Consider the following 11604-nt stretch of genomic DNA (forward strand, 5'->3'; position numbering starts at 1 on the left):
TATCGTATAATATGTATAATGTCGTTGCATAATATAAGTACTATTAGAGGAATTATACAGAGTGAGTTTTATGTATGGAAACCCTCAATTATGTCGGAAAGGGCTTGCACGATTCTTATAGATTTTGGTAGTTAAAGGTTTTATAATGCGGCCGATGTTATAGTGATAATTACATTGTTGTCAGATCTTCCAATTTTCTGGAAATATCACAAACTTTCTTATTTCAAACGGAATATATTGTATATTTTTTACCTTTTGAAGTCCTTAAGATATACTGATTATTTTTTATGTTATATTCTCTATACCTAAATGCTATAATTTCGGAGTCATTACTACATTTATTAAAAAACATTTTTAAACAAATAATTATAAAAATCAATTTTTTTGGACCGAATTGATATTATTTTAGGTTCTTTGGAACACTAGGAACAAAGTAGGTCCTTTGTAATTTTTCTCTAAAGTTAATCTTTCCGAGTTATAAGCAATATAACACTGAAAAAAAAATGCAAAAATGACAATTTTCAAGGTTCAAAACACAAATAAAAAATATTATTTTTGAAACTAGGAAGTAGCTAAATTCAAGTTCAAACCATATTTTACAGTTACCGATAAATAATTTGAGCTTATTTCTTTTTAAAAGATTGTTTTTTAGTTGTTAATGCAGACCGATCACCCATCCTCTCATATGCGCTTCATTTACAATTAAAAAAAATTTCCAACAAGTGCTAAAAATTCTTATATGCAGCTAATAAAAGAAGATTTAAGCTTAAATTTAGGTATTTCGTTATTCCAAAACTTATATTTTTACTTGTGTTTTTGTACCTTGAAAATCGTCATTTTTCATTTTTTTTTTTTCAGTTTTAAATTGTTTATAACTCGAAAACGATTAATTTTAGAAAAAAATCACAACAGATCTTTTTTGTTCCTAATGACCAAAAAAGATCTAAAATAGTGCCTACCCTGGTCGACAAAATTTATTTTTATAATTTGTTTAAATTTTTTTAAATAAATGTAGCAATAACTCCGAAATTATGGTATTTAGGTATAGGGAATGTAACATGAAAAATAATCAGTATTTTTTAAGGATTTTAAAATATAAATAATACACAGGGAGCTATTTGAAATAAGAGAGTTCACTAGATTTCCGGAAAAACGGAAGATCTGGCAACAATGTAATTACCAGTATAAGATCGGCCGTACTAGAAAATTCTTTGCCACCAAAATATTTTATATAAAAATCGTACAAGCCGTTTCCGAGATAATTTAGGGTTTCCATACATAAAACTCACTCTGTATAGATACAGAAAAGAGGTTAATTGTACTTATCAAATAAAATTTATTGTATATAACTTTTACAAATGTGTTGCATTATTGGACATATTTTCAACATTTTCCACATCTTCAATTTCCTCAGAATCCTCAAAAGTTTCATCGTCACCGCTGTAATCGCTTATTGCCCTACAGCAAGTGCAACAACTGCACGATTTTCGATAGGCCACTTTGAAATATTTGTTTTTTCGACCCAACCAAATAAAAATTACAATAGGGCTTCCGTACGCTAAATAATTTGGTATAAAATTGGTGACCCTTAAAATAAATGCCATGGTATATTGATATCTCGTTACATCAAATAAAATGTCGTAACAATACAGGGGAATCCAAGAGAATACAAACAAGTTTATTACAGATAACAAGTAAGAATTTTTGGCTTTCAATGTGTTCTTTTTAATATTGCAGTAAATGACAAAGGCAAGCAAAGCAAAAAGTAAAACGTGTTCTATATAATTATATCGAATATCAAATGAATACTGACAAACAATAGAGTCAATAATAGCTTTCATAATGCCCAGCATATAAATAATATGGATAGAATGGTCATAAAGCTTTTGTACAAAAGGTTTCATCTTGGTCTTATTTACCGCTAAAAGCCATTCAATGCCAATACCGAACATGCACAAAAACATACCCGTAAGACCAATAGTCTCAAATTGTGTTTCAACACAGTACACTCCCCAACCTAAGTATCGGTATAACCTAAAAACCTCCATTATAATTATATATAATGGTTTCGTAATCCACATAAAGAGATTAAATATAGAACAATGCATTAAGTACCGATTTGCTTTGATTGTTTTTAAATTCTTATTCCTGCAAATTATTACTATAAAATAAATATTTATTCCGAGTACGCCTAAAATTAAGAAAAATTGAATGATATCTGTAATTGTCATAAAAATAGCAGCTTTTGTCATCCACATGTAAAATCTTTGGTAATCAGCTTCATCTTCATCTTCAAATATGTTATCTATTGGCTCGTCATAGCTGAGGTTTGATAAAGGTGTAGCCATTTTAGATAAAGTGCCTGAAATAAATTATTGAAACTAGTTTTTCTATTCTCATACTTTATATTTATATCAATTATGATTTCAATATCTGTATCCTAATGGGCTTCATTATTATACAAATTTTCAATACGATACAGCTTTTTAACCAATAGGGCTTTTCGTCGATTGTCATTTGTTTCAAGCTTCTGTCATATGTTACATAATATTAATATAGCTACGTCATACGTCTTTGGTTTGTATTATTGGTAGATACCAATAACGTATGACGTAGATATATTAATATAGTCCGTTCGCTAAACTCAGACACAATTGGCTAGTAATTTTAGAAAATAATTTTGCCAATTTGATAAAATTGGCAAAAAAAAATTACTAAATAGTTAATAATTACTAAATAGTTAGTAATTTTGCCAATTTTGCCAAAATTGGCCAGAATCAAAAAAATTACCCACTAAAATCACTAGCCAGTTGTGTCTGAGTTTAGCGAACAGACTATATTATGTGACACATGACAGAAGCTCGAAACAAATGACTGTGAATGTAACGCCCTATAGAATCGCGAGATGACATTCTATCTCGAAGGTGGCACATGCGCCATTATCGGTCAATATCAGTGCTTCATTTTAAGCATAAAACCAACTGAAATAAATAAGATATGATGTGAGAGACAAAAACAATGATTAAATATAATAAATAACTAACTACACTAACTACTGTACCTACTAGCAACATCTGTATCGTCTGCCAACAACTTTCGAAAATATTCACTCATCTTTATTTATTCACTGCTTAAAACTAAATATTGTCGTTCAAGTACTTTAAGTGCTATAAACGTTTTCTTAAAAAATTTCGCTCCGGAACCCCCCTTTTCATCCCTTTAAATGGGGTAATTTGTGGTTTTTGCGAAACGTAGCCCTTCCTATACGATTTGCAAAAAATTTACTTAATAGTAAAATGAAGAGGACTATATTTCCTACTATTTATTTCCCGGCAGCATATGTCTATCACCCACCGTTTAGCGGGGGTGGCGCTCCAAAGTTGACAAATTTTTAAAAAAGATGTTTTAAAAAAAATATTTTTCCCTAACTGTAATGAAAATTAAGAAGAAACCCTGCGGCAATTAATCATTTTTAAACCCCCCTTTATATACCATCTGAACCGCCTATGCTAGAGTAAAAAAAATTTTTACCCCTTTATTTTTTTTGCACAGGGGTTACATTAAGAAATCGCTTTTGATGCCCATGCATGGGTAATCAGAACGTGCACAAAATGATATATGAAGCAGTTTAATAAAGAGCATGGTATGTCAAGGATTCCAAGAAAATCACTTTCTTTCTTAATTTTCCTTTTTTTTTGGGTGGTTCCGAAAAAAAATGGGGGTGCATTATAGAATTTTTTAAATAACGCCAGTACATGGATAATCGCTGAAAGTTTTTTTACTCTAGCATAGGCGGTTCAGATGGTATAAAAAGTGGTTTTTTAAAATGTAACACCCTGTAATTAAAAAATGGGCAACTGCGTTTAAATGAAACCTATACCAAAAAATCAGCCACTTATTTGTGATTAATTTCCCAGGGTTCCTTCTTAATTTTCATTACAGTTAGGAAAATTTTTTTTTTTAAAATCAACTTTTTTCAAAACTTGTCAAGTTTGGGGCGCCACCCCCGCTAAACAGTGGGTGATAGACATATGCTGCCGGGAAATAAATACACACACCGGCAAAATTAGCCGAACACCTTAAAAATGGGACATGTTTGATGTCTCGAATTTCATAAACCAGTGGTCCGATGTGAGTGATTCTCTTAGTATCTTATAGCCTTATTATTTAAGAATATCGTTGTAACAATATTGTTGCTAGACAGGTAAATATCATTTTATACCGGGTGTACCAATCATACTGTGTTTTTTTCTTAAAGTTTGGAAAACCCTGTGGAATATTCTAGCATATGTAAAATATTAAAATTAATACTCGATTGTACACTTAAGCTTACTTAACATTTTCCTTTTTGATTCATTTACTTATGTGAGATAATAAAAAAGTTATGTGCGTTAACAACTATCCATGTTTTTCATCAATAAATCCTCATAGTAGGGGAGGAAAGTATACTAAATTTGCAGTTACTCGAGCGTTATGGAAACCTATTGGATTGTGAAGAGTAGGTATGTGCTAAAATCAGAAAAAGGTTAAGTTAAGTTTTTCATAAAGTGGGGGACTTTTCATTTTTTAATTTAATTTTCCATTTGAAACAATCATTTTCTTCCGATTATAGCGCTATCTATCCATAATTTGAAAAAATGTGTCTAATAAAAGTTGCTTATTTTTACGTAAAGAATCCAATTCTGCAATGAAAATTGGGGGCTCCTATTTAAGATTTTAAATTAAATCCCCCACCCTACCTCCGTGGGGACTAGTGACACCCCACGGAGAGGGGTGGGGGGTAAATTAAAAATTATAAATACGAACCCTGCGTTATTGTGCGAAATGAACATCAGATCGTAAAACTGCAAAATACACCTATTCAATATTTTTCAAAAATCTATCGAATGGCACCAAACACGACCCCCCGCGGAGGTGGGGTGGGGGGTAACTTTAAAATATTAAATAGGAGCCCACAATTATTGCAGATTTGGATCCTTGACGTAAAAATAAGTAACTTTTATTAGCAACATTTTTTCCTATTATGGATAGATGGGCGCTACAATCGGAAAAAACGATTGGTGGAAATGGAAAATTAAATTAAAAAATGGAGAGTCCCACACTTTATGGAAAACATAACTTAACTTTTTTTGCTTTTAGCACCCACTTTTCACAATCCAATAGGTCCCAATAACGCTCGAATAATTGCAAATTTAGCATACTTTCCTCCCCTACTATGAGGATTTATTGATAAAAAACATGGCTAGTTGTTAAAGCACATAACTTTTTTATTTTCCAACATAAGCAAATGAATCAAAAAAGAAAATGTTAAGAAAGCATAAGTCTACAATCGAGTTTTAATTTTAATATTTTACATATGCTAGAATTTTCCACAGGGTGTTCCGAACTTTAAGAAAAAAACACAGTATGATTGTTACACCCGGTATAAAATGACATTTACCTGTCTAGCAACAATATTATTACACCGATATTCTTAAATAATAAGGCTATAACATACTAAAAGAATCACTCATATCGGACAACAGGTTTAGGAAATTCGAGACATCAAACATGTCCCATTTTTAAGGTGTTCGGCTAATTTTGCCGGTGTGTGTAGTAGGAAATATAGTCCTCTCCATTTTACTATTAAGTACATTTTTTGCAAAATGTACAGGAAGGGCTATGTTTCGCAAAAACCACAAATTACCCCCTTTAAAGGGATGAAAAGGGGCTTCCGGGGCGAATTTTTTAAGAAAAAGCTAGTCTTATAATAAGCACCCCTTGATATACCAGAAAAAAAATAAAACCGGACTTGTGTCCATTTTGCGATGTTCAAAAATAAAATTTATTGTACATATTATTTACAAAAGTGTTGCATTATTGGACAAATTTTCAACATTTTTCACATGTTCAATTTCTTCGGAATCCTCAAAAGTTTCATCGTCGCCGCTGTAATCGCTGATTGCCCTACAGCAAGTGCAACAACTGCAAGATTTTCGATAAGCAACTTTGAAATATTTGTTTATTCTGCCCAACCAAATAAAAATTACAATAGGGCTCCCGTATGCTAAATAATCTGGTATGAAATCGGTGACCCTTAAGATGAATCTCATGGTGTATTTATATCCCGTTACAATATATAAAATGTCGTAAAAATACAGAGGAATCCATAAGAATACAAACAAGTTTATTACAGATAGCAAGTAAGAATTCTTGGCTTTCAAATTTTTCTTTTTAATATTGCAGTAAATGGCAAATGCAAGTAAACCAAAAAGTAAAACGTGTTCTATATAGTTAGTTCGAATATCAAATGAATGGTGGCAAATAATAGAATCAATAATAGCTTTCATAATGCAGAGCAAATAAACAATAAGGATAGAATGGTCATAAAACTTTTGTATAAAAGGTTTCATGTTAATCTTATTTACCGCTAAAAGCCATTCTAAGCCAATACCGAACATGCACAAAAACATACCAATTACGCCAATAGTCTCAAACTGCCTATCAATACAGTACATTCCCCAACCGAAATACCGGTATAATCTAAAAACTGTCATTAAAATTGCATATATTGGCTCCGTAACCCACATCAAGAGATTAAATATAGAACAATGCATTAAGTATCTGTTTGCTTTGATTGTTTTTAAATTTTTGTTTCTGCATACTATTACTATAAAATAAATATTTATTCCAAGTGCGCCTAAAATTAAAAAGAATTTAATGATCTCTGTAATTGTTATAAAAATAGAAACTTTTGACATCCACGTGTAAAATCTTTCCCAATCAGCTTCATCTTCATTTTCAAATACGTTATCTATTGGCTCGTCATAGCTGAGGTTTGAGAAAGGTGTAGCCATTTTAGATCAACTGCCTGAAATAAATTATTAAAACTAGTTTTTATAAGCAATTTAAAAATAATTTCGCGATCATTAAAATATGAGTAATTAAAAGTTAATTAGAATAACAAGCTGTGCCTATGAAGATATGTAAGTAAAAAAAGTCATCAGTTATCTTATGAAAAAGTTATCAGGAATAGTAAGTATGTGGACCAATTCCAAAAAATCTGTGTTTTAACTAATTGGTCCCACATTTAGGACTGCAAGAGCATAATTCTACGTGTTTATGCTCCGTTTTTAAACTAAGAGGGGTAATTCAAATTTATCACGCCGTAATGCTTGTTTGCAATTGGTGCAACCTCAGGCAAGTTTACACCAATGTTATGAAATTTTAACACTATTGACATTTATGAAATTTTAACACTTTGGCATTTCATAGGTTAATAATTATGTTATCTCAGAAATTTTTGGGTTTTCTGCGTGATTCTTTTAATTTTAAGTTTAGTCTGCTTTTATATAAAAAAAAAACAGTTGTCTGGAGAACTCTTTAACGGCGTATTAATATAATATAATATAATATTTATGTTGTTCTGAAGCTATTTCCTTGTGGCATTATTATAATCAACTATTTATAATGGGAAATAAGCCACAATTTTACCAAAAAAAGATTTTATTAACGTTTCGAAGCCCAAATCGGGTTTCGTTGTCAAAATACAAAATACTACTAAAATAAACAAAAATGTTGTTGCTAAGTAAAAAAATTCTTCTAATAATTTATTTAATCTGACTCATTTATCGATTATATCGTCTTTATCTTTAAAATTATATCGTCAATATTTATGAGTTGCGTTCCTGGGACGACTTTGCTAAAAGATAGTTCATTCGATTACATGAAATCAATCCCAACTCAAGAATATCCGTCACAAAAAATATCATAGCATGTGATCTGTCTTTAAAAAGATAACCAAATGCAACGATGACAGTAAATTTCTCGCGTTAGAGATTCCATAGTAAATCACGAGGGAAAACCAGGAAAAAACTTCGTGATACTATCCCGACATCGTAAGTATTTGGTCTTACATTTAATTTACTTTCAAAAAACTAATACCAGATTCTGACTTTAATATGTTTAAATTATAAATAATATTAATAATACATAGATATATAATAAGTAATACTAAAATATAAAATTTGTACTAACTCGATATGTTATTGACTTACTAATCGTGGTATTTTCTTTCTATTGACTTCCTCTTTCATTATGGGTAACCACATCTTACTGCATTCTACCGAGGAATTTGCGACACAATTGGTTTCATTTGGCATAATTAGAGCCGCTTCTTTGATTTTTCTCTTTTTACTATCTGATTCTTTCAGGACTATACTTGAATCTCTTCATTTAACTCTATGTTCATTATCCCATGCGTGTTGACATATTTGAGATCTATCGAATTCTCTATTTTTAATATAAGACTGATGTTCACTTATTCTAGCGTTTAATGGTCTTGATGTTTCACCTAAATAAAATTGTTCAAAGAAGCGGCTCTAATTATGCTAAATGAAACCAATTCTGTCGCAAATTCCTCGGTAGAATGCAGTAGGATGTGGTTACCCATACTGAAAGAGGAAGTCAATAGAAAGAAAATACCACGATTAGTAAGTCAATAACATATCGAGTTAGTACAAATTTTATATTTTAGTATTACTTATTGAATATCTATGTATTATTAATATTATTTATAATTTAAACATATTAAAATCAGAATTTGGTATTAGTTTTTTGAAAGTAAATTAAATGTAAGACCAAATACTTACGATGTCGGAATAGTATCACGAGGTTTTTTCCTGGTTTTCCCTCGTGATTTACTATGGAATCTCTAACGCGAGAAATTTACTGGCATCGTTGCATTTGGTTGTCTTTATAAAGACAGATCACATTCTATGATATTTTTTGTGACGGATATTCTTGAGTTGGGATTGATTTCATGTAATCGAATGAACTATCTTTTAGTAAAGTCGTCCCAGGAACGCAACTCATAAATATTGAAACGTTAATAAAATCTTTTTTTGGTAAAATTGTGGCTTATTTCCCATTATAAATAGTTGATTATAATATTTATGGATTACCGTCGAAGGCCGACATGATCAACCAAAAAAGAAGATATATTTGGTGATTTTTCTAGTGACATTATTGGGTGTGAATCTCTCTTTTGAGTTTACTCCTCCTGGTTTAAAAACAGGGTATAGTGGATATTGTGGCTGATAAGGGGTCTTGTGGGTTGGTGATGCTTATTTGCCCTTTTTGCATATTTTGCCAATTCTAGGCGATTTTTGCATAATTTGCCCTTTTTTGTAAATTAAAACTATTTGTGCCTTATTTTAAAAATTTTACGCTACCACCCATGATAATATTCATACTACTGTTAGTAAATCTTTTTATAATAAAATTTTAGGCCACTATAAGTAACAAAATATCAATTGTTTTTAACAAATTTCTGGGAATATTTCATTCATAAAGAATTTGACCAATAGAAAGCTACAGAAATAAAAATAAAAGTGATAATTTTTGATAATATCCCGTCGTCAAGTATATTACGTCAGATGCCCTTCGTTGCTACGAAAAAATACATTAAGTGGCATTAATGACAATTAATGTTTTAAGAATTATAAAAGTGATGACTATGAACGGTCAAATATTTATAACAACTGTGTATTTAATTGTCCTAATTTGTACTTACATAAATAAATTACAATAAAATTTTGGTTTTGAACAGTTTTATTCATGAAATAATCGCAGCAAATTGCACTCGATCTCTAAATTATTATACAATTTTGCCCTCGTGACACTTTGACATAATTTCATTCCCCTTCGGGTCGTGAAATTAAAGCTGTCAAAGTGTCACTCGGGAAAAATTCAATAATTTTAGAGCTCTTGTGCAATTACTACTGATTATTTCATTCATAGGAGATTCTGACCAATAGAAAGCTTCAGAAATCTGAATTAAATCGATAATTTTTGATAATTGCACATCGTTAAGTATATTACGTCAGATGCCCTTCGTTGCTACGAAAAAATACATTCAGTGACATTAATGACAATTAATGTTTTAAAAATTATAAAAGTGATAAGTTTCAATCGTCAAATATTTATAAAAACTTTCTGTTTAATTGTACTAATTTGTACTTACATAAATAAATTACAATAAAATTTTGGTTTTGAACAGTTTTATTCATGAAATAATCGCAACAAATTGCACTCGAACTCTAAAATTAATATAGAATTTTAGAGCTCTTGTGCAATTACTACTGATAATTTTTGATAATATTCTGTCGTCAAGTATATTACGTCAGATGCCTTCGTTGCTACGAAAAAATGAACATTCAGTGACATTAATGACAATTCATATTTTACAACTTGTCAAAGAGAACACCAGGAATAGATTTAGCAAATATTCAGGTGAAGATATCAATAAAATATTAATTAAAATGATTTAAAAAACAGTTTTATTCATGAAATATTCTTAGCGAATTACACTCGACCTCTGAAATTATTATCGACTTGTTGCCCTCGAGACACTTGACATAATTTCACTCCCCTTCGGGTCGTGAAATTAAAACTGTCAAAGTGTCACTCGGGAACCAAATCGATAATTTTAGAGCTCTCGTGCAATTACTACTGAAAATATACCTGATCGAGACTTGAGACTTAAGTATTAAGAAATCCCTAAATTTTTCCTATGTATAATAAACAATTTATTTAAACAAATGAAATTGAAGAAATAACTGACATGCTGTAAGTAATAAACAGATGTATAGTTTTATACTGGTCCATGTCGATTAGTTGAGATATCCTTGTGTTTGGAGAGAAGGAGTTGTTCATGTAGTTAAACTTTGGAGCAGAGGAGTTAGCAGGAGTATTTGGAGAAACTGATAAGTACAAGCAAGGTGGAAAAGTCACAATCAAAGGAAAGTGAGGAGAAGTCAGCAATTTTGGGGGCAAAAGGTTAGTTTTGTCATTTTAGTAAACAGAGACTATCAATCACGACCACCTAGTTAATTTAGAGTTATTCGTTTTGTTGGTTTTTATTGAGAATTAAAGTAAATTATAATTAATCTTGAATAACTAAAATTAAGAAATATTTGATTTGAATATAAGTTTAATTAATCTCTATTGATAATTTTGGGTGTACGATTTGATGGATGTTTGAATTTTTTATTATCCTGATCACTGTATATATGGTATATTATGTTTATGTGATGTTTTTACTTTTATTATTTGATTGATTTTAAAACATAACATTTGCTTTGTAATTTCATAATTTTGCTGTAAATTTATTTTCCTATTGTCTATCCCTTTCCTCAAAGGCAACTAGAGCCCTAAGAGAGATATCATATTTATTTGACAAAAAAAAATAAGTCCAAGTAGAGAGAAATTTAAAATAAATATTATATAATAAACACACATTTGGGCAAATCACGACAATAAATAACATTAAATTACAAAATAAAAATAATATTTTATGCTTTAAAACTAATATTATATAAACTTACCAGAATCCTTCAAATTATATTAAAGTATTATTTACAAACAGACAAACATTTATTACATATATATATTGGATAAATAATTAATTTACTTATATGATGCGGTTCAATTGAAAACTAATTTCTTAGTTGTAGAACAATATTCAAATGAAATCGAATACTAATTGGATGTAGACTCCCTAAGCGGACCAAGCAATGTGCTGATTTGTTATTTGACACTGATAAGAAGGATCCATTTGCTCTC

The 11604-nt window shown here is 30.2% G+C and overlaps 1 protein-coding gene across 2 annotated transcripts; it reads right to left on the reverse strand.

Moving 5' to 3' along the window:
- Positions 1-303: 303 nt before the first annotated feature.
- On the reverse strand, positions 304-11483 carry LOC126884720 (uncharacterized). Of its 2 annotated transcripts, none has more exons than XM_050650846.1 (2): positions 11367-11483; positions 304-2362 (listed from the first exon to the last, which is right to left on the reverse strand). In XM_050650846.1, exon 2 carries the CDS (start codon positions 2346-2348, stop codon positions 1353-1355), a length of 996 nt encoding a protein of 331 aa, XP_050506803.1. In that variant the 5' UTR covers positions 2349-2362; positions 11367-11483; the 3' UTR covers positions 304-1352. The 2 variants fall into 2 exon arrangements, with proteins under 2 accessions (XP_050506803.1, XP_050506802.1); XM_050650845.1 differs by lacking the exon at positions 304-2362 and adding an exon at positions 5550-6850.
- Between the last annotated feature and the right edge of the window lie 121 nt (positions 11484-11604).

The sequence above is a fragment of the Diabrotica virgifera genome, chromosome 5 (genome assembly GCF_917563875.1).
Source record: "Diabrotica virgifera virgifera chromosome 5, PGI_DIABVI_V3a".
Taxonomy (NCBI): domain Eukaryota; kingdom Metazoa; phylum Arthropoda; class Insecta; order Coleoptera; family Chrysomelidae; genus Diabrotica; species Diabrotica virgifera.

Excerpts from the sequence above, each read along its gene's own strand:
- LOC126884720 (XM_050650846.1), bottom strand. The coding sequence starts at position 2,348 with ATGGCTACACCTTTATCAAACCTCAGCTATGACGAGCCAATAGATAAC.